General features: G+C 43.4%; 2 protein-coding genes across 2 annotated transcripts in view; both read left to right on the top strand.

Annotated features, from left to right (window-relative positions):
• Nucleotides 1-12,922, top strand: part of GPD1L (glycerol-3-phosphate dehydrogenase 1 like) — a 121,555-nt gene extending 108,633 nt beyond the window's left edge. Inside the window, exon 8 of the mRNA XM_072726617.1 lies at nt 12,637-12,922. Within this exon, the coding sequence (XP_072582718.1) occupies nt 12,637-12,727 (91 nt within the window). The 3' untranslated portion in view covers nt 12,728-12,922. The remainder of the gene's footprint in view (nt 1-12,636) is intronic.
• A 1,777-nt stretch (nt 12,923-14,699) lies between these two features.
• CMTM8 (CKLF like MARVEL transmembrane domain containing 8) overlaps nt 14,700-23,670 on the top strand; it is a 110,191-nt gene continuing 101,220 nt past the window's right edge. Inside the window, exon 1 of the mRNA XM_026000904.2 lies at nt 14,700-15,150. Coding sequence (XP_025856689.1) covers nt 15,004-15,150 — 147 coding nt within the window. The 5' untranslated portion in view covers nt 14,700-15,003. The remainder of the gene's footprint in view (nt 15,151-23,670) is intronic.

Below are 23,670 nucleotides of genomic sequence, written 5' to 3'. Positions count from 1 at the left end.
TATGAGAGTAGAGATTTTGTCTGTTTTGTTCACTGTTTTATCCATAGCATTTAGCCCAGTTCTTGGTGTGTAATTGGCACATGATTATTAGTAATATTGTTGAATGAATCAAATCAAAGACTCTCTTGAAAAATCTGATGAAAAGAAAAAAAAGAAAAATCTGATGACAGCAAAGATCTTCTCCTCAGATAAATGCCCTGACATGCATGATTTTACAGACAATTTCTGGGGGCTCCCAGGTCCCCAGAATCTGTAGATTAAGAACCTCTCTTTAGAATGACAGTTTAAATAACCAGGAACTGGGCCGCCTGGGTGGCTTAGTGGTTAAGCATCTGCCTTTGGCTCAGGGTGTGATCCCCAGGTCCCAGGATCAAGTCCCACATTGGGCTCCCTGTATGGAGCCTGCTTCTCCCTCTGCCTGTGTCTCTTGTGAATAAACAAAATCTTAGTAACTAACTAACCAACCAGAAACTCTAAGCTCTAACTTCTAAAGAGCTGAATGCCTATCTCTAGTAGATGGCAGTTAGACTCGAGTCACTAGTTAGATTATTCATATATAGAGTCAACCAATATTTACCAAGTGCCAGCTATGTGCCAAGGTCTGCGCTAATCCCTAGAGGAATAGAGGGACCTGTCCTTAAAGCACTCAGTACACAAAAAAGATTGCCAAGTGAACACCTAATTCTAACAAGGTCATTCCAACAATAGAGTATTATACACCATCTAATGATGGCATAAGAGAGGCCATGACTAACTCTTAGGTGGAGCAGGCCCTGGGGCAGGGTCTTGAAGCATGAATAAGAGTTTGTCTAGCAGAGACTAGGAAGAAAGGGCAATCCGGGCAGAGGGTCAACAAGCACCACAGCACCCACAAAGAGAAAGCTATGCATTTGGTCTAAAAACACAACTGTCTTAGATTTCCTGCAGAAGCAGGCCTGAGAAAAGGAATTGAGCATGAGTAGTCTACTTTGGCATCTGAAGGGAACATGAGAAGAGAATTGGGAAGTGATAAGGTGAAGGGATGGCAGCCAATAAAGAGGGCATTGTTGAATTAGTTATAGACTCTGAACACCTGAAGCTTAGTCCCTCGAGGAAGCTCCAAGAAATGGTGTGCAACACATGATTCAGAGTTCTCCCATCCCAGGGGCAAGGGATCTGGGGTGTGTATACTCTGATTCCTGAGAGGCATCCCTGAGGGCTATATCCAGCTCAATCTTCCCCTCACAGTCCAATTTCTCTTCAAACCAGTTGGGATGGCAAAGGTAGGTTGGATTATTCCAATTGCCTTGAACAAATCGAGGTCCAACCATGGGGCTATGAGTGGGGTCAAACTCCTCCCACTGTGGCCGTCCCATAATGATGATAGATATAAATGTTGGGGAGGTAACCTCAATGTCCACCAAACCCATCCTGTTATACATACGCTCATCCTATGACTTCAAGACCTGGTTCAAGGAGATCTAAGGAATCATGGCATATTTCATATAGATGTTCCAGATGGCTGCTCATTGAACCAGATTTGGAGAGATGACCCAGCTCCTGGTTGATTCAGTCTTCTATCTCCAGCTGCACCATATTTCATCAGCCACTGATTCCTGGAGTCACTGATTTTGCTTAACCTCCCACAGATTTAAGTTCTCTGGTTTTGAGTTTCAGTATCTGCCTCAACTCATTTTAGGAAACAAGGTTCTTCCCCAAAGAGGGGGAAAAAGGAGGGAGTGGAGAAGATTGAAAGGTGAAAATGAAAAGCCCAGGACTGGGTGATGATGGGCACTCAAGGGAGAGCACAGACCCTTTCCTATGAGGCTAATTTTGAGGATAATAAAGCAAAGGGGTCCCCTCTCCCAGTAAAGGTCACCTTGTATAAAAGGGCAATTGTTCCACAGTAGCTTTCAGTTATTCCCCTCTGATGTTATCTGGCCAAAATAAAACCAAACCCAAAAAACATGAGCCACCTTGATGGGCTCTGGAGTGCTTTTTTGGTTTAGCTGCTCAGAGCAGGGGCAAAGCATAAAGTGAACAGCCCAGAAGGCTGAGCTCTTAGGCAAAGTGAAGAATCTCTCCGTGCTGAGACATCAAAACAAGAAAAAAATGACATTCTGTGCTATGGACAGAAACGAGCCTCAATATGTATTTTTCTTTCCCCTGCCTTCAGAAAGTAGCTTGGAGAGAACTCCAGGCTGAAACCTAGGGGTGCAGCTCTAGAAAGGAGAGGGGTAGTGGGACTAGTTATACCGTCTCCAAAGCAATGCTCATAAAGATTTAAGTTGTATCTTTGTGGCTATATTTTGCCTGAAGCTATTTACCATCCTTAAGCCTAAGTCAAATAGCACAAATAGGATAACTGCTTTCTTGTAATTAATTTCCCAAGCTAACAAAGGTGGGATTTTCCATTTTGGCTTCCCTAAAATATCTACCTTTGTTTTGGTTGAGGAGAGGGGTATGTGGGAAGGAAAGACTGTTAGGGGCCATGCTTCTCAAATTTTGCTGCCTACTACAGTCATCTGGGGAGCTCTTTAAAACCCCAATATCCAGACTATACACCAATTAAATCAGAACCCCTGAGGGTGGGAGCTAGTCTCAGTAGTTTTAAAAACTCCTAGGTGACTTCAATGTGCAACTAAGTTTGAAAACCAGGGTCTTAGGGCAGGGCAGCGCTTCTCAAATTCCAATGTGTATACAGAGCATCCTTGGATCTTGTTAAAATGCAGATTCTGGTTCCACAGGTCTGGGTAGTGGGGTGCGGGGCTGAGAATATGGAGCTCTAAGAAGTTCTCAAGTGATACTAATGCTGCCAGTATGGGAACCATTCTTCAAGTAGTGAGATCTTCAGGTGTTTAATGTAAAACAACAAACCATAGAGCAAAGACACAACTTTATGCCTAAAACCTTTCTGAAAGAGTTCTTTGCTGTTAAATACACTGCAAACACCTTACTCTGGCCTACAGAGGATCATCTGGGGGGACTTCCCTAAAGCAGAGGCCAGAATTTCATCTCATCTAGACCAATGAAATCAGTTTCTAGGGTTGGGGCTTGGCCTTTTTTATTTAAGTTCTCCAGGTGATGCTAATGTGCAACTAGAGTTGCAGACAACTGTACTAAGTCATCTGGCCCCTGCTGCCAGATGAGAACCATTCTGTGGGAATGGTTCTCTCCCCAACTCACATGGTTGTGGTACACCTGTCATTGTTGATTGGATGAGGGGGTAGGCAAGGGGCTTAAGACCTTGCTCATTACCTTCCCTGGAAATTTGGGTAGGAGGTACAGATTCCAGCTTCGTCTGACTGCCAATGTTAATCCAGGTGATATGTAGTGGGGAAGTCTAGGCCAACATTTTCTCCCAGATAGATGAGGAACTGAGAAAGTTGGTCTCCTGCAGAAAAAAAAAAAAAGAGTTCAACACTACTGGAGTTCTCCAGGTATCTTGTCTGGAGGCTACACATGCAGAGAGCAAGTAAGAACCCCAGTAACCACTGCCTTTGTCTCTAGAAGAGGACCAGCTTCCAGGTTAGGGGGCTTTATGCAACCGGCCCCTGCAACCTAGAAGGTCTAATGTGACCAACAAACCTTGAACATAGTCAACCTTTCAGGAAAAGCTCTAAAGCTCAGGTCAAACACAGCATATCTGAATGGTCAGCAATTCCTCTTTCCATCATTAAGATTCATGAAAATGAGAAGACACTTTGCAAGTTTGATGAATAAGGACTCTGGGTTCTTCAATTGGTTGTATCTGGAGGAGTCATCAGCCTTGAATTTCTGAGGCTGTGACTCCTAAATCTATACCCTTTGTTGACTTTGGGGGTATAATTGGTTGTTTAGTTTGTTTTCTCATCTACTAAATGGAACTAAGAGTACCGATCTGATCAGATTGCTTTGAGGAGTAACATATTAGGTTATGAATTTTGATATAAATGTTGCAGAAATGCCTCTTATGAAGGAGTCACCTTTTCCCAGAACATCACTGTAGAAGAGTGAAAAAGAGGCCTTTGGAGGTTTGTTGAAATCTCAGCCTATTTACCTACCAGCTCTGTGATCTTATGCAAGTTACTTAAGCACTCTGAGCCTTGGATTCCTCATTGCAGATACTGGCTCAAACGCCAATGTGCAGAACTTCTTTGGGGGACTGAATGAGATAATGTGTGAAGATACTGGATATATACAGTAGGTGCTTAGAGACATGTGTCCCTTCCCTCCATGATCTTTTTACCTAAGGTAGATTAATTAGGATATATTAACTACCCATCCCACCCCAAATAACTGTGGTTAAAATCAGATAAAGTCTTTCTTCTTCCTGTAACAACCTGGGCATCAGCAGTCCAGGCTGATGGGATAGCTCTACAATGTTGGGCACACAGTTTCCTTCTATCTTGTCCTAACATCCTCAACATGCCACTTCCATCTTGTAGTTTAAGATGGTGATTTCCAACTAGCAGGAAGGAGAAAGGGAGCACTAGAGAGCAAGCCTCTCCCCTCTGAGGCCATGACCTGGAAGTTTCATTCACATTTCACTGGGCTGCACGTGGGCTAGAATGAAAACTCTGGGGCCCCACTTTTGGGGCTGCAGTTCCAGCTGTACCATTGCTTTCCATGTGGTCTTGCCAAGTCATGTAGTCTTTGTGCCTCTGTTTCCTAACACTACATGTGATTGTGAAAATCAGATGGGTTATACATCTAAAGCACTTAGAGTAGTTCCCTGTCACATATAAGAGTGTAAGCTATTATTTTTGTTTAGCCACCTGGCCACACCTAACTATGAGGGAGACTGGGAAACATCCTTTAGCAAGTGGCTGTGTGTCCAGCTAACACTTTGAAGCTCTGTTAGTAAAGGAAGGAGAGGAAGGGAACATTTGAAGACAACTTGAATATCTGTTATATAAGAGTTGCCAAAATAACTAAAAAGACTGCTGATGAAATGTGATTGAAATTTCTAATGTGAGTCTAAAAAACCTACATAAACTCCTTGTGATGGGGTGGATGTGATCCATTAAAGAGATGCAGAGAATATTAAAAATAACACTTGAGGCTCTGTGCCATGCACTGTCTCCATCATCCATGACAGCCTGTTGACAAGGTCCCATATAACTCTGGTTTTATAAAGAGTACCTCTTTTTATTTACTCCATTCTCTCCTCTGATTTTGTCGAGTGCTTCCCATCTGCCAGCACTAGGCTAGGTGTCCATGGTGGATTCCATCATTGCTGGCACTGTCATCATTCTCTCAACGTTTATGATATGTTTTGAGGATTCTATAGGTAAGGCCCCAGAGTCCTGCACTCTGAAAAGCATAGATGCACTGAAGGCAGTTCCAGAAGCCCCCGCCTCTGAGCATGCCAGGAGATCTAGCTGGCTTTTCCGGTCACAGATTCACCAAGCCCAGGGGGGAGGAACCAGAGTGCAGTCTGTCATCCAGCAAAAACCCTGATGCTAGTGTGACTTTGGCCTGTACAAATGAGATGGAGTTATGCAGACTCAGAGCCTCTCCTTCAGCACCTAAAAGCAAGCACATGCCTCGACCAAAGGAACAGTTACTAACCTTTGAGCAAAGCAGATCTGATTGCAGGCATTAAAAAACAAGGCGATATTTGGCATTGTACATAGAGAAGTGATAGAATTTCTAGAGGAAACCTATAAAACACTTTATCTTTTATTGGCCAGCGACTCTTCAAGAATGTATCTCTTTGTACAAATCTGGTATTTTGGGCAGCCCGGGTGGCTCAGCAGCTTAGCACCACCTTCAGCCCAGAGCATGATCCTGGAGACCCTGGATCGAGTCCCACATTGGGTTCCCTGCATGGAGCCTGCTTCTCCCTCTGCCTGTCTCTGCCTCTCTCTTTCTGTCTCTCATGAATAAATAAATAAAATTTTTTAAAAATCTGGTATTTTATTATTGGTGCTTCTTGGACCACTTTGGATAAAGACTCTAGCTACCTTTACATTTCTCAGCTCCATCATCTCTCCTCAAATAATCATCAATAAGCAAACCCTCCAATTAATTGTTTCTAAAGAAAAACCACTTTGCAAATATCCATTCCCTAAATTCCGTGCTTTTTAAAAAACTTTGAGTGCAAGAAGCACATGCTTGAGGGAGGAGGGGCAGAGGGAGAAGGAGAGAATCTCAAGCAGACTCCCCACTGAGCACAGAGCCCCATGCAGGGCTCAATCTCATGACCCTGAAATCATGACCTGAGCAAAAATCAAGAGTTGGACACTCAACTGACTTAATGTGTTCCTCTCAGAGTCTTCTGGTGAGACACATTATATGTATAATTACTCTGCTTTTCATCTCAGCTAATTATTTTTGCTGCAATTCTGATTTCACTTTGGAAGACTCCTGGCACTTCTTTGGATGCAGTCAACTTTGAAAGGGTTGGCCTTCGCTCATCCAATACCTTGGGCAGAAGAATTTGTGTATGGTGCCTAATTAATACTAATGAATAAAAGGCATTAGGATCTTCAAATTCACCTGTTTCAAATTGTTATGAGAGCTTAGAATTTTTTCAGCTCTACAAATAAAGCCTGTAGGCTTGGGCCCATGGAGCCTTGACAAGATGCCATTAACAAGCATAAGGTACTTTCAGCAGCTGCTGCCTTCCCATTTCCCACCATTCTTTTTTTTTTTTTTTTAAGATTTCTTAAAATTTATGTGAATGAAAGTGACAAAGATTGCAGGAGAGGGGGAAGGAGACTCCCCACTGAGCAGGAAGCCAGACATGGGGCTCCATCCCAGGATGCCACGATCCCAGGATCATGACCTGAGCTGAAGGCAGACACTTAATTCACTGAGCCATCCAGACGCCCCTACTTCCCACCATTCAATGGGACTTTTAGGGTGGCTTCTCCAAATGCAGGGGATCTCCTCTCTGAAACCAATGCCCATATCACTTGGGCTTCATCCTCATACATACACAGTCCACTTGTGGGTTTCTGTCTGCTTGTTATTTGTGCCATCTGTTTCCTTGTTTGAATGTGATAAACAGGCCCCTGCAAGATGTGTTGCAGGAAAGCTGGCCCTTCCTTCAAAAAACCTGTTCTTTTCCAGTCTGTTATCTGCCATGTGGGTCAAGTAGGCTGCCCTATGGGAGAAAGTTACGGACACTCACCCCTCTACCTCCAAGTCCTCTTACTGATCTTTGGTTTTGTAAAAGTAGTGTATGTATCATGATTTAATTTTCTACCGAGTTATGAAATAAGTTGTCAAAAAAGTAAAAAAAAATCTGTAGACCAAAAGAGCCTCAGGTATCTGACCTTGACTTTACTCACTCCTCTAAGAAGATTGATTATATATACATACATAAACACACATACACACATCCCTGCACCTCTCCGTGTCTCACATAGGAGTGATGGTATCGTATGACTGCCAGATGCATAAATGCTCATTGATGGAATTTCTCCATATCTTCCCTTTTGCCACATACAGTTTGATAGACGTTTATTGACCAAATGGAGAAGGAGCAGGAAGGGCCCATTGTTTTCTACCCTGGAAGGCCAGGAGGGCTCAAACTCCCTCTAGCCCCCTGTCTCAGCAAACACACCGGTCTGGTACTTCCTGATGGGGGAAGGCAGTGTTGCATCCCTGCTCCTGGAATTTCCTTCTCTATTCCCCTTATTCATTGCTTAGTTAACTTTTTTTTTTTAAGATTTTATTTATTTATTCATGAGAGACACAGAGAGAGAAGCAGAGACATAGGCAGAGGGAAAAGCAGACTCCCTGTGGGGAAGCCCTATGTGGGACTTGATCTCAGGGTCCCAGGATCACGACCTGAGCCAAAGGCAGACACTCAACTACTGAGCCACCCAGGCACCCGCTTAGCTAACTTTGAAGGGCCCTTACAAACAGTTAAAGTGTCTGCTCCTTGAGGAAACCGTCTCTGGGCCCCAGGCTGATCGTGCAGCCTTCCCCCTATCCTGGCTTCCCCTGGGTCCACCCCTGGCCTGCCTGGGATCCCACTCTGCTTACTCGTTGGCTCCTGATGACATATCACTAAGGGAAGGAACAGTGTCTTATGAGCTGTGTAGTACATGCAGTAGCATATAGCATATTGTGGTCAGTCGATAAATGTTTCCTGAGAAAAGAACACAGCCAGGAACTTTGGGGAGCCCATCTTTCTCATTGAGATCAAGACCCCTAAGAAGGGATTCCTGGGTAGCTCCCTATTGGGAGCCTGCTTCTCCTTCTGCCTATGTCTCTGCCTCTCTCTGTGTCTCTTATGAATAAATTAATAAAATCTTTAAAAAAAAGACCCTTAAGAAAACTTTTTTTAAAACTATGACTTCATAGTTATTTAAGGATTTGAGCCAGTGATTGACACAAAATAGGCCAATAATAAGTTAGTTTCTACTTAGTTATTACTATTATCGTCCAGGAACCTCTACTTCTAAATAAGCTGATTCTTAACATCTCTCTACCTTTTTCCAGTCTTAACCCTCCTTGGCGTCATCCCTCTCTTGCCCTTAGCACCATTCCATTTATTTCACATTTCACTCTCCACTCTCCTTAGAGTTCCCTCAAACTACTCTGCCTTTTTTTTTTTTAGAGAGATTTTATTTATTTATTCATGAGAGAACAGAGAAAGAGAGAGAGGCAGAGAGACAGGCAGAGGGAGAAGCAGGCTCCATGCAGGGAGCCTGACGTGGAACTTGATCCCGGGACTCCAGGATCATGCCCTGAGCTGAAGGCAGGCAATTCAACTGCTGAGCCACCCAGGTGTCCCCAACTACTCTGCTCTTAGAGTCACCCTCACTACTTAAACCCTGCATGCCCCAGCCTCTAACCAGGGCCTCCCAGAGGAAGCTGGGATCTGAGGGGGCTGAAGAGGGAGAAGGGGGACTTCTTCCTTTGCCTGAATCAGAAGGGACCAATCGATGGTTCTCAGATACATTTGCTTGGCCCACAAAGGTGACAGTTTTTAAATAATGTACATTAGCTGCCAATATTTAAACATCAGGATTTCTAATGATGCTAGGCCCAAATTCTTACATGGTAACAATCAGGCAGAGCAGAACCCAGCTGACCCCTTCAGAGCATCAGTTTTCTTTTCCACCACAGACCCCACTACTCCCTATTGCATCCTCCGCTGGGAAGTTGGGTGCTGATATTTTGCATTCCCAGATTCCCAAATGCTGCATTATGGTAAGAGGAAAGTGAAATATTTCTGGTTCCTGCGTGTTTTCTGTTCTAAAGCATAAAAAATAGAAAGTACTACCCAAGAGGTCATATATTTCAAAAAACATGGGAGTGAATGTACTGCTTTGTATGACTGAAGAACTTTCTACAGTTAATATTTAAGTCCACGGGTGTCTGGTTCAGAAGAATACAATTCAAGAAGCCATTGTGAAGCAAATCTAGCCCGATTCACTTGTCTTACCTTATCTCCTAACCCCAGAGGATTTAAAACCTCTGCTCATATTGATAGAGCCTCTTGGAACCCAAACAAATCCCAGACTCAGAGATTCATTGGCAGATGGATTTGGGCCTTACCTCCACCTGTTGTTTTCAAACTGAAGACAGACCAGACTGACCAGTAGCTTTCAGACTAGTGTGGAAAATACATTCTTACTTCTCAGCCAAGCTCTTGGTTTCCCTACAGGATGTGTTAATAAGAGGAGGGGAGGCAGGAAGTTGTCGGGTTGATAAATCACAAAATCAAATGTGTTTGGAAAATGTGAACTACAATTGGAATTAGATAACTCTATTCTTAACCATAAATTAAAATTATTTTTTATATTATTTTTATTTTAACTTTTCTTTTTGAAATAATTTCAGACTAACAAAAAGTTGCAAAGTGAAAAATGAAGATTTGCTTGTAAACTTTCACCCAGGGTCCCCAAATGTTAACATTTTACATAACAAGAGTACCAAGATGAAAACCACAGAATTAACATTGAAAAATGATGTTATCTAATATACAAAGTTTATTCAGATTTTACCAAATGTCTTGCTAACGTTCTTTTTCTGACCCAGTATGCAATCTAGGATTTCACGTTGCATTTAGCTGTCATGTCTCCTTACTTTCAGTGTGGCATAGTTCCTCAGTGTTTCTTTCTTTCATGACCATGAAACTTAATTTTTAAGTGTCCTTTAATTTTGATCTATTCTTTCCTCATGATTAAATTTGGGTTATTCATTTTGGTAAGAGTATCACAAAAATCATTCATCCTTCTCAGTGCACCGTATCAGGATGTCCATGCTATCTGGCAGTGTCCCACAGTTTTCTCCACTGCAAGGTTACTTATGAATAACAAGGGGAAAAATAGCATTTTTTGGAGAATATATGAAAACTTACCGGATACCCAAAGCAACCTACAGATTCAATGCAATCCCTATCAAATACTGACATTTTTCACAGAAATAAAACAAAAATTCTAAAATTTGTAGGGAACCACAAAAGACCCTAAATAGCCAAAGCAATCTTGAGAAAGAAGAACAAAGCTGAGGGTTATCTCAATCCTAGATGTCAAGACATACTACAAGCTGTAGTGATCAAAACAGTATGGTACTGGCACAAAGACACAAAGATCAATGGAACAGAATAAAGAGCCCAAAAATAAACCCACACTTATATGGTCAATTAATCTACGGTAAAGGGAGACAAGAGTATAACTGGGGAAAAGACAGATTTTCCAATACATGGTGTTGGGAAAACTGGACAGCTACAGGCAAAAAGAATGAATCTGGATCACTTTCTAATACCATACACAAACTCAAATGGATTAAAGATCTAAATGTGAGCCCTGAAACCATAAACTCCTAAAAGAAAACACATCTCCTAGGCATCAGCCTTAGCAACAGATTTATGGATATGTTGCCTCAGACAAGGGAAACAAAAGTAAAAGTAAACTACTGAGACTACATCAAAATAAAGGCCTCTGCACAGTGAGGGAAACCATCAACAAAACAGAAAGGCAACTTACCGAATGAGGAAAGATATTTGCAAATAATATATCTGATAAGGGATTAAGACCCAAAACATATATTAAAAAAAAACTATCTCACACTCACACACATACACACACACACACCAAATAATTTGATTTTTAAAATGGGCAGAGGATCTGAACAGACATTTTTTAAAAGATTTTATTTATTTATTTGACAGAGAGCACACAAGTAGGAGTGGCAGGCAGAGGGAGAAGGAGAAGCAGGTGCTCTGCTGAGCAAGGAGCTTGATGCAGGGCTTGATTCCAGGACCCTTGGATCATGACCTGAGCCAAAGGCAGACACTTAACCTATTGAGCTACCCAGGCACCCCTGAATAGACATTTTTCCAAAGAAGACATATAGATGGCCAATAGATACATGAAAAGACGCTCAGCATCACTACTCATCCGGGAAATACAAATTAATACCTCAACAAAATATTACCTCACTCCAGTCAGAATGACTAGTATCAAAAAGACAAGAAGTAAAGGGGCATCTGGGTGGCTCAGTCAGTTAGGCATCTGACCCTTGGTTTCGGCTCAGGTTATGATCTCAGGGTCGTAAGATCGGGCTGTGTCAGGCTCCACCCTCAGTGGGGAATCAGCTAGAGATTTTCTCCCCTTCCCTCTTCCTCCCCCCCCCCCCCCCGTGCACTCTCTTTCTCTCTAAAATAAATTTTTAAAAATCCTTTTTAAAAAGACAAGAAAAGAAACAACTAGTGTTGGTGAGGATGTGGAAAGAAGAGAACCCTCACACACTGCTGGTGGGAACATAAATTGGTGCAACTACTGTAGAAATAATATGGAGGTTCCTCAAAAAACTAAAAATAGAATTATCATATAATCCAGTAATTCTACCACTGGGTATTTATACAAAGAAAACAAAAACGCTAATTGAAGATATATGCACCCCTGTGTTTATTGCAGCATTATTTACACTAGTCAAGACATGGAAGCAATCCAAATGTCCACAGATAGATGAATGGATAGGAATAGAATATTACTTAGCCATAAAAAAGAATATAATTTTGCTATTTGCCCACAACATGAGGGACCTAGAGGGTATTATTCTGAGTAAAAATCAAACAGAAGTAGACAAATACTCACTTATATGTGGAATCTAAAAAACAAAATAAAAAAACAAAAAGCAGACTTTTAAATACAAAGAACAACCTGGTGTTTGCCAGATGGGAGATGGGTGGGAGGATGGGCAAAATAGGTAAAGGGGATTAAGAGGTACAAACATCTAGTCATAAAGTCACAAAAATGAAAAGTACAGCATAGGGAATATAGTTAATATTACTGTAATAATGTTGTATGGTGACAGATGGTGACTACACTTAACTGCGGTGAGCACTGAGTAATGTATAGAACTGTCAAATCACTATGCTGTACACATGAAACTAATATAACATAGTATGTCAGATATACTTCAATAATAAAAAAAATGAGTTTATAAATGAGAATATCCCTGGTCCCTTGATGCTGTCTACGGTCTTTATTATCCTACTTCATGGATTAAAAGATGGCCACCATTCTTTTCTGCTTCTCCCAGCCAGAGGTGGTATCTATTTCCCACCTGTTTGGATCCAGGCTGCTCTTGTTACTGGCTTTGATCAACAGAATGTGCTGGAAATGATTCTGTATAGCTCTCAAAGTTGGGCCTCAAAAGCATCTCAGCTTCTGCTTTTGCCCCTCTTGGAATGTTCTCTTCTAGAAGACAGTCGTCGTGGAGAAGTTCAACTACCCTGAGCCTACCACACTGTGAGGACACCCAGGTTTCGTGGAGAGATAAAAGCGCTGCATAGAGAAGCACAGAAGTGCCAGAATGTGAGCCGACAGAACGTCAGTGAAGCCTTTTTTGACTCTCTAGGCGTGCCCAGCCACTGGTAGAAAGCAGCTGAGTGAACGACTCCAACATCATATGAAGCAGAAGAAACTGTCAGCCAAACCCTGCTGACCCACAGATTCGTGAGCAAATAAGATGGTGTTATTTTAAACCACTAATGTTTGGGGAGCGTTTAATACATTGCAATAGATAACCTAAACACATACTTAGATCATTTATATATTTTTATTGCAGAAAATTACTGCATTTGATGAAAGTGCCACGCTAGACCTCACTGAGGGTGTTCTGTAGTATAGTCTTGTGTATATTTTACCTTTTTGAACTAAAAAAAAAAAAAATCTGAATTTTTAAATCCACCTGGGCCCAAGGGGGTTTTTTTGAGAAGGAATTGCCCTTTGTATTACAGAAATAGAGTTGCCTAGACTTCCTTCCTGTCTTCCTGCATTCACTAAACGTCATGCTTTATGCCATAGACCTTTTTCCCAGCCATTTCATATGCGCACCCCTGATTTCCCTGGCTGCATGGCCAGTTTCTCTAAAGCAGCAGGTCTCCAACTGACATGTTATTGTGTATCAGAGTCCCTTGGAAGGCCTGTTCAAACACAGCTTCTCCGGCTGGCTTGGGCTCCGTCTTCAGAATTTCTGACTCCATGGGCCTAGGGTGGGGTTTGAGAGCCTGCATTTCTAACAAACTCCTAGGTGAGAGAACCATTGCTCTGGGGGAGACTGCCATTATTTTAATTTTTGTTGCATTTACCCACCTGTGCAAGGTGCTTAGTAAACACTCATGGATGGAATTTCTCCAAATCCTCATCTTCATAATGCTTTATAATCCTTAACTTTTACTCCCTGAGGTCATCCTGACTAGGCCCTAGACTTATAAGAAACTAATTCCTTGCTTTATTAGATTTCGTTTTTGCTTTCTCCTCACCTGATAGGACATGGTGAATAACACGTCCCTTCTGACCTCTTTTTTCACGTGTCTTGGAGCAGATCAGAAGGAAGGCCTTTCCTATGACCTGGAAGCAACCCTCTATTTGTGACCCAATTATTATTCCTTTCTTTTTGGTGGTTTCCATGTTCTTGCCAGCCTTTTACAAAAGATCCTCTTTTGGCCAGAGGACCGATTTCTTAAAGCGTCTGCCTTCCACAGATGGCACCCCTGAGGCCCAGGGAAGCGGAGCCACTGGCTCATGGTCGTAACAGCAGGTGCCCTGTTGGAGCGGGGTCTCATTGGACCCTGTAACAAGCGGTCTCACTCGTCTCACCCCTCCCCCGTCCCAAGAAAGCACAGCCCACACCTTTCAAGCTCCCCCCACCCCGTCCCCCAAACACTTCCTTCCGAGGGCGACGGGACGGTCACACATTCATCTTGCCCAGGGACCCAAATAACTCCGCGGTCGGGTCTCCGGGCAGGCGCCATCACCCAGACCCCGCGAATCCCCGTAGAGCCGCGGCGAGCGCCTGGGAGAGTCCGGCCTCGAGCCCAGCGATTAAGCTGGTTCCTCGAATTGTTCCCGACAGGAGGGGCAGGAAATGCGGCGGCCCTCGGGGGCGGCCGCAGCGCGGGGAAGCTCCGCCGGCCCCCGGGCAGTCTGGCGGCCTCGCGCCGGTCTCGGGGCTCAGTCCGCTCCCCGCCGCGGCCGGGTCACCGCGGGGGCCTCGCTCCGGGGGCCTCGCTCCTGGGGCCTCGCCCTCCCGGGGGCCGCGCAGCTCCGGCCCCGCCGCCAGGTGGAGGGAGGCAGGTCGGCGGGCGGCGCGCGCGGGGGGCGGGGCCCGGAGGGGGCGGGGGCTGCGCGGCACCCGGACCCCGCGCCCTCTGCTCCGCGCCGCCGCCCGCGCCCCGGCCGCCCCCCGCCCCCCGCCCCCGGCCGCCCCCCGCACCCCTGCCCGGGCCCCGCAACAGGTGAGGCGGCCGCCGGCCCGCGCTCCTCCACGGGGCGGTCCTTCTCGCGCCCGCCTCGCGCCCGCCCCTCTCCACGCCCCCTCCCCGCCTCCCGGCCTCCGCCGCCTCGGCTGCCGGCCGTCTCCCCGGGCGCGGGGCTCTCCTCCTCCCCCTCCTCCTCCTCCTCCTCCCCCTCCCCTCCGGAGCCCGCGCCGAGGAGCGGGGGGCGCCGCGCACTCCACGGCACGCGCCTCGGTCCCCGCGCCCGCCGCGCTCCCCTCCCCCCGCCGGTGTCCCCGGGCCGGGCCGCGCGCCGGGGGGTCCCCGAGGAGGGGCCAGCCCGGGCGGCGATGGAGGAGCCGCAGCGCGCCCGCTCGCACACCGTCACCACCACCGCCAGCTCCTTCGCCGAGAACTTCTCCACCAGCAGCAGCAGCTTCGCCTACGACCGGGAGTTCCTCCGCACCCTGCCCGGGCTCCTCATCGTGGCGGAGATCGTGAGTGCGGGGCGCCGGGGGCGGGGCGGGGCGGGGCGGGGGCCGGCTTCCAGCTCCCAGCTCCCAGCCTCCAGCTTCCAGGAAGCCCTTTGGGCTCCGTCTCGCCTTCTGCCCCGGGTGCCAAACTCAGAGACCACCTCTCCGGGCGAGGTCGGATCACCTTGCGCTCCCTGCCGGGAAGAGGGTCGTGACCCCCAGGATGTCCGCTGGGGGAGGACCCCGACCTGCCGGGCCCGCTCGCGGGTAGTGGAGGGTCTTGGGAGCCGGATGCCTGGTGGGCGTTGAGTTGGTGTTAATGAGCCTCACCGACACCTGATGCCTCCCTTGCCTGATCTCCACGTGGATGGCCTCCTCCCTAAAAGCAAAGCTTTCCAAAACTCCGGGGGGTGGGGGTGGGGAGGAGGAGAGGACTTTTTTCTTTGCCTAATTTATCTTCCCTGGTAGTAAGATTGAGGTGGATTAAAAAACTTATACTGAGTAAAATCTGAGGGCCTCAAGCCCGTTGAGGGCCAGAAGGTTTCCTGACTGGTGCTGTGCACATCCTGGTGTAGGCTCACAACATTTCTGGGGAGGAGGCCTGGAGTGTGCATTCTTCTCTTCATAGGACATGGAGGCTGAGCGGTCAAGTGATTTCTCCTTAAGCCCAGCCAGTCCTCTTGGCTGGAGCCCTGCTAACAGCTAGTGGTGGCTACTGTTAATTAACCTCACGGTGTGGCAGGGTCCCCTCAAAAACCTTTAGATGCCTTTGTGCCCTGTAATCCACACAAGAGCCCTACCCCGTGAAAGTGGCTTCAATTATTCCATTTTACATGGTAAGAGACTGAGGCATAAGGAGGGGAAGTTAAGTCACACCTGAGAGTAATGGGACTGCAGTTCAGCCCCAGGCCTGACTCCAGGGCCCTGCTCTTCTTAACCCCTTAAGTTAAGGGGTATCTTCCCAGCTGTCTAACCAGTCCTCTTTCTATCATAGCTCACACACACACACTCCTTGAAACATTTGTGGCATTGAAATCTAGCTTATATGGGGTTAGAGAATGTGAGCTATGTTGGTGTAAAAGTGGCAGAAGATTCGGGTGGTTTCTTAGAGAAGCCTCCAACAAAACCTGGTACATCAAATAGCTTACTTGCTCCTCTGGAGTCTCAGACCCCACCCCAGATCAACTGAATTGATTCTAGGGCACATAAAGTTTGAGAAGTGTTGACTCAGCTCATCCCCCCAGCTAGTTCCCTCAGGGAATGTTGAGGGATACAAGAGACCCAATAAAAACTAAGGTATTGGAATCACCTTGCAGGGCCTGAGTTATAGGAATTCGACAAATATTTGCTATGTGAATGAAGTTGTAGGCAGGCTCCTCTGCTCCAGCAGAACAAACAGAAGCTAAAGTCAGAGATAGGGACCTCTACCAGGGTGGATTTGGACCAGGCATGAAGAAAAATGCCTTTTGTTTTCTGATTTCTGATCAATATGCTCTATGTTCCACACTTTTTCAGAAAATAGGAAAGTGAAGGACAAGATGTAAATGGCCCACAATCCCATCACAGGAAACAACCACCAGTGGTTGATACTTTGGCATGGAAAAACAAGTAGGAAAAATTACCCATATCACTACAATAGTTCAATTTTTATTTCTGACAACTATATATGCACATGTTTTAAAGAGTCAGTTTTGGGGCACCTGGGTGGCTCAGTTGGTTAAGCGTCTGCCTTCAGCTCAGGTATGATCTCAGGGTCCTGGGATGGAGCCCTGCATGGAGTCCTGCATGCTTCTCCCTCTACTTCTGCCCCCTCCCCCCGCCCCCCACCCCACTCTCATGTGCTCACTCTCTCTCAAATAAATAAATAAAATCTTTTTTTTTAAGAAAAGGAGAAAAAAGGTAAAAGGAGTTTCAGAGAAAAAAACAGGACAATTTAAAAATATCTCCTTATACTTACATAAGTTTTCCTGATTGAGAGAACACACCAGGTTCTCAGTATAATGGAAGAAAATGGACTCAGAAGGCACCACATTAGTGTGGTCTTATAGATCTCTCAGGAGAGTCCACAGGCTTCCAGAAGGGAAAGAAAAGAAAGGATGAAGAATTGAAATTTCTGAAAACAACAGAATAGCTAAAAGACAATGGAGGAATACTTTCCAAATTCTGAAGGGAAACAATTTCCAATCTAACATTCTTTACCTAATCAGACTATTAATTATGTGGAACAGATTGAGATATTTTGAAAGATGTAAATCTCAATACACACATATATCCCTTCTCAGGAAACTACTAAAGTCTGTGTGGTCCCCCCATTGGGAGTTAGGCAAAAGAGAGAGGAACACTGGTCAGGAGAAGCAGGGGACCCAACCCAGAAGAGAAGAAGAGAAAGAATCTCCAGGGTGCTGCTGCAGGAGACTCCAGGCTGTCAGCTGTACCCAGGTATGCAGGCCAGGTGGGAGTGGGTCAGAGGCTCCCAGAGAGGATTGGTCGTGAGACAACCTTGATAGAATTCCAGATGTCTCTTGGTTGCCCGATAGGAAATTTTGACAAGGTAAAATTAGCGAGGAAACAGATAAAGAAGAAAGAAATGGAAAAGAAAATCACTAACTCCAGAGAAACAAACTGGGCAGAAAAGGAAAAGCGCTCACAGACTACTCAGTGGCTCAGCTGTGAACAGTGTCTATGGTGTCCTAAGGTCAACACTGATTGTTAATTTAACCCCAAACATAGGGGGAGACAGGCAGGGTATAGGTATAATATAGGTTGAGATGGGTAAAAGGTGGTCTGGGAGTGCTAAAGCCTCTTCTCCCAGAGGGGGAAGCCAGTGGATAACACCTACAACTGCGAAAAACAGATCAAGGAACAGATTATAAACATGTTATTTACAGCTCTAAGGGATTTTAAAACGAGGAGACAGTGGGGCAAACTTATAACTCTGCCTGTAAGACTGACATACATACATACATACGTTTATTATTTATTTGTTTGTTTGTTTTAAAGATCTTATTTAGGGATTCCTGGGTGGCTCAGCGGTTTGGCACCTGCCTTTGGCCCAGGGCGCGATCCTGGAGTCCCAGGATCGAGTCCCACGTTGGGCTCCCGGCATGGAGCCTGCTTCTCCCTCCTCCTGTGTCTCTGCCTCTTTCTCTCTCTCTGTGTCTATCATAAATAAAAATAAATAAATAAATCTTTAAAAACAAATAAAGATCTTATTTATTTGAGAGAGAGAGTCCATGGTGGGAAGGGGCAGAAGGAGAGAGAGTGAGAGAAGCAGATTTCCGGCTAAGCAGGAAGCCCAAAGCAAAGCTTGATCCCAGGCCCCTGGGATCGTGACCTGAGCCGAAGGCAAATGCTTAACCAACTGAGCCACCCAGCTGCCCCAACCCTCTTTTTCCCCCCTATGCGTGTATATTCTTATCATTTTTTTTATGGGTTTATGACATGCAGTGTTCACTTGCCATACCATAAGCATTTCTCAGGATCTTGGATCTCAATTATTACAGTTTTCTGTTGTAAGGAAGTGCTGTATTTGATTTCCTCTCTTTTCTATTTTAAAACTAACATGTTTCAAGGTGCCTGAGTGGCTCAGTTGGCTGGGTATCTGACTCTTGATTTCAGCTTGAGTCATGATACCAGGCTTGTGGGACCAAGCTTTACATTGGGCTCTTTGCTGGATGGAGAGCCTTTTGGGATTCTCTCTCCCTCTGCATGCTCTCTATCTCTAAAAAAAAAATACAATAAAAGTTTAAAAAATAAAATTAACACGTTTCTAGGTTTTACTAGTATAGCCAGTGCTATAGCAATCTTCCTTCTTTGTCCCTCTTCCCACTTTTAACCAGTAATTTTCTCAAGGGAAAGTTCCTTAAAGTAGAATTGTGTGTCAAAGAGTACACAAATTTAAGGGTTTTGTTACATATTCTTTTTTTTCCTTTTTTTTTAAATTTTTAGATTGTATTTATTTATTCATAAGAGAGAGAGAGGCAGAGACACAAGAGACACAGGCAGGCTCCATGCAGGGAGCCCGAACCGGGACTCGATCTTGGGTCTCCAGGATCACACCCTGCGCTGAAGGCGGCGCTAAATCGCTGAGCCACCTGGGCTGCCCTTGTTACATATTCTGAAGTTATCTTTCCACAAAGTTCTGCCAGTTTAAATTATTATCTGTAGTGTGAGCCTATTAAACATTTTTTTTTTACAGTAGAAGAGTTTCTAAAATAAAAAGTGTGAAAGATCACCTCAAATGATATATGCTTTACTGATCTAAGATAAGATAGTTTTTTGTTCATGTTTTAATGTCTGCATCAGGTTGTGGCTTATCATGGATAGTTTCTTGGAGGCAGTGCAGTCTCGCACCACTGATTCTTTATGGGGTGAAGGAAGCAGGTTTCAAACTATTGCTATCCTAGCCCTGGCATTATGATAGACCTACCCCCAATGTTACTTTTTGCCTTGAAAAAAACCCCAAATACTGACACAAAGAATTGCTAAGACTCTTCCTGCTTAACCTGGGAGAAATTATTATTTAATAGAGAACAAAACATAATGTTTCCCCAAATCTGTTGTCAAAATCCGTAGCCCTGGCTTTCCCCCAGGAGTGAATGGTGTAGCTAACCTATTCAAACACTTTGGATTGTGCCAATGTAACATTGTGTTAAAACCAAATTGTAGTCATTTCCTTCCGTTTAAGGTTTTATAACAAGCTAGAAGCAATCCAGTGCTTGACCTGTGACTTGTGGGATGCTGTGATCTTATAACAATTACGAGTATTTGAAGAATTAAAGTGATTTGTCAGAAGCTGAGTTAATTGCACCCTTCCTGTTATCTGGTGACTTCAAAATGAATTACAGCATCCGTGTAATAATATTGGGTCACCTTTCATATACTTACTGTCATTAGCAGACTTAGGTGGGGAAGGACGAATAGAGTTTACTGAGAGCTAGAATCTAAATTATACTATCTGGTTGAAGTCTTTAAAAAAAAAACTGTGAACACAATTTTTTTTATTTTGCAAAAATAATACCTAGTTTTTGTAGAAAAAATAGAAGAATTTAGGTAAGAAAACCCCCCTGTAATTCTATCCCTATGGTGGTTCCTACCAGGCATAGTGCTAGAAGAGGCTAGAATTAAAAAAAAAAAAAAATTGGTTATTGTAATACGTGAAGCTTCTCCTGATGTTTAGTGCCCTGGGGATCAGGGTTGCTAAATGTTCTGAAGTGCATAGGACAGTCCCCAACAATGAATGAATTGTTTTACCAATTGCCAATAGTACCACTGTTAAGGAACTCTGAGTTGACTCTTGTAATAAACCATTGCAGAGTTTTTCAAGTGGTTATGTATCATTTATCTGTGTTTTTAAAAAATACAGTCACTTGTAAACTAGTCTTTTTGCTTATTGCTATGACTATCTGTGCTGGATATCTTCCATTTGTCCCTCAGATCCACTCTATACCCTGCTCCACTCTTCTCCACCCTGAAGGCTGACTTGCATGGTCTGTCCCAAGGGGACTTCTCTGATGTTTCACTGAATTCATGCAAAAGTGGTTCCTGCAGGAGGCGGGTAGGGTAAGAGGAGAGCAGCTCCTGGTTATTCAGTCCCTAGGATTCGTCCCTGCTGACTCTCAGCAGGTTGACTCTGTCCCTCCACGGAAGGCGGGCTGTCTGGCAACCCTCTCCACACAGCTGTTTTTCCTGGCTCTGATAGCCATTCACTCCCAGCTGCTTACCATTGCCAGGCACTGCACTATCACTGTGGTTTTCCTGCACTCTGCTTTATAAATAACACCTTTATTAAACTCAACTCAGATTACCCAATCTGAAAGTGCCATGTGTCCTGCAGAGACCTGATAGATTATCTTTTCTCATTAATAATTAATTTCTTATGACATTCTTAATGGCCACATAGTATTCCATAAGTATCCAGGCTCCTTCCTTTCAATTTATGTTTCTTTCCTTTAAAACTGTAATAAAATTCCTTTATGCTCTTTCTGGTTTTTTTTTTTTTTTTTTTTTTTTTTTAGATTTTATTTATTTGAGAGTGTGAACACTAGTAGGGAAGAGGGGCAGAGGGGGAGAGAGAGGTGGCAGGAGAAAGAAGCAGACTTCCCACTGAGCAGGGATCCCCATGCGGGGCTTGATCCCAGGACCCCGGGATCGTGACCTGAGCCGAAGGCAGATATTTAACCGACTGTTAAGGTGCCCCTTTTTGGTTGTTCTTTAATGTTTTCTAAGGAGGAATACTTAGAATTGAATAAAAGTTCTATGAATTTTCTTTAAAGTCAAGTTTATTGAGGTTTCTAATAAAATTCACCCTTTTTACTATAAAGTTCTGTGAGTTTTAGCATGTGCATTCTTAAAAAGCAGCTCTATGAAAATAGATCATAAAATTGACCTTTTTAATGTGTACAATTCAAGGATTTTTAGGATACTCACAGAGTTGTTACCACCACTATTTTAGATCATATTTGTCACCTCAGAAAGAAATCCCATACCTATTAGCAGTTACTTCCTATTCTTCCCTCCTCTTAGTTCTTGGTAACCATTAGTCTGCTTTCTGTCTCTAGAGATTTGTCTATTCTGGACATTTCACAAAAATGGCCCTACAATATGTGACTCTGGTTTCTTTTACTTAACATAATAATGCTTTTATTTTTATTATTCTTTTTTAACATAATGCTTTTAGTGGTCATCCATGCTATAGCATCTATCAGTACTTCATTCCTTTTATTGCAAATAATATTCCATTGTATTATATGTATATTATTTTGTTTATTCATCAATTGATGGGCATTTGAGTTATTTCCACATTTTGACTATTATGAGTAATGCAGCTATGAACCTTCATGTACAAGTTTTTTTGTGAACATATGTTTTCACTTCTCTTGGGCACTTACGTAGGAATGGAATGGCTGAGTCATAGGGTAACTCTTTGTTTAATATTTTGAAGTACTGCTAGACTATTTTCAAAGTGGCTGCACTACACACACTACAATCCAGCCAGCAATCCGAGTTTCAATTTCTCTACATCCTCACTAAGATTGCTTATTATCTGCTTTTTAAAATATATTTATTTATTTATTTATTTTAGAGAGAGAGAGAGAGTGCACATGTGAGCAGCAGTGAGGAAACAGACTCCCTGTTGACTGGGGAGCCTGACGTTGGGCTCCATGCCAGGACTCTAAGATCATGACCTGAGCTGAAACCAAGAGTTGGAAGCTTAACTGACTGAGCCACCCAGGCGCCCCCTATTTTCTCTCTTTTTAGTTCTGGGTGTCATACAGAATGTGAAGTGTTATCTCATTGTGGTTTTGGTTTGTATTTCTATAACAACTAATGATTTTGAACAGCTCTTCATATGCTTATTGGTCGTTTGTATATCTTCTTTGGGGAAATGTCTATTCAGATCCTTTGATACTTAAAATATTATTTTATTGTTGAGTTGTAAGAGCTCTTTATATATTTTGGATACAATTCTCTTATTCAGGTATATGATTTGCAGATATTTTTATTCTGTGGGTTGTCTTTTCACTTTATGGATGGTGTCCTTTGAAGTCAAGCAAAGATTCTTTAATTGATAAAATTCAGTTTATATATTTTTTTCTTTTGTGGCTTATGCTTTTTATATCATATCTGAGAATACTTTCTTAATGCAAGGTCATGAAGATTTACTTTTATGTTTTTTTCCTAAAAAGTTGTATAGTTTTGTCTTAACTTTGAGTCTATGATACATTTTGAGTTGCCTTTTATATATCGTTTGAGGGTAGGGGTCTAAGTTGATTCTTTTCCAGACAGATATCTAATTGCCCCAACACCATTTGTTGAAAAGACTAGTTTTCTCCCATTGAATTGTCTTGGTACCCTTGGCAAAAATCAAATGTAGTGTAAGGGTTTATTTCTTGATTCTCAGTTCTATTCCATTGATCTCTATGTCCTTGTGCCAGTACCACACTGTATTGATTAGCTTTGTAGAAAGTTTTGAAATCAGGAGTTGTGAGTGCACCAAATTTATCTTTTTTCAAAATTGTTTTTTTGGCTATTCTCAGTACCTTGCATTTCCATATGAATTTTAGTATTAGTTTGTCAACTTCTGCAAAAGTGGCAGCTGAAATTTCAATATGGATTGTACTGACTCTGTAGATCAATTTGGGGTGTATTGCCATCTTAACAAAATTAAAATTTACAATTCATGAACATAGGATGTGTTTCCATTTAATTAGGTTTTCTCTAATTTCAACAATATTTTGTAGTTTTCAGCACACAGGTCTTGTTTTTCTTTAGTTAGATTTATTTGTAAGTACTTTTTCTTTCTGATGCTATTACAAGTGGAATTATTAATTTTATTTTTTGGGCTCTTCATTGTTAGAGCATAGAAATCTAATTGAGTTCCATATCCTTGATCTTGTATCCTACAATTTTGATGACTTCATTTATTAGTTCTAAGTTTTTTGGTGGTTTGGCATATGTGTTTTTAAGATTCTACTGCCAAATTATACAGAAGGGTTTATAGCAATTTGCATTTCCTCTAGTGGCGTTTTAGTGTGTAACAGG

The sequence above is a fragment of the Vulpes vulpes genome, chromosome 11 (assembly GCF_048418805.1).
Source record: "Vulpes vulpes isolate BD-2025 chromosome 11, VulVul3, whole genome shotgun sequence".
NCBI lineage: Eukaryota > Metazoa > Chordata > Mammalia > Carnivora > Canidae > Vulpes > Vulpes vulpes.
The sequence above is the reverse complement of the archived record's forward strand: the minus strand, read 5'-3'. Positions and strand labels throughout refer to the sequence as shown.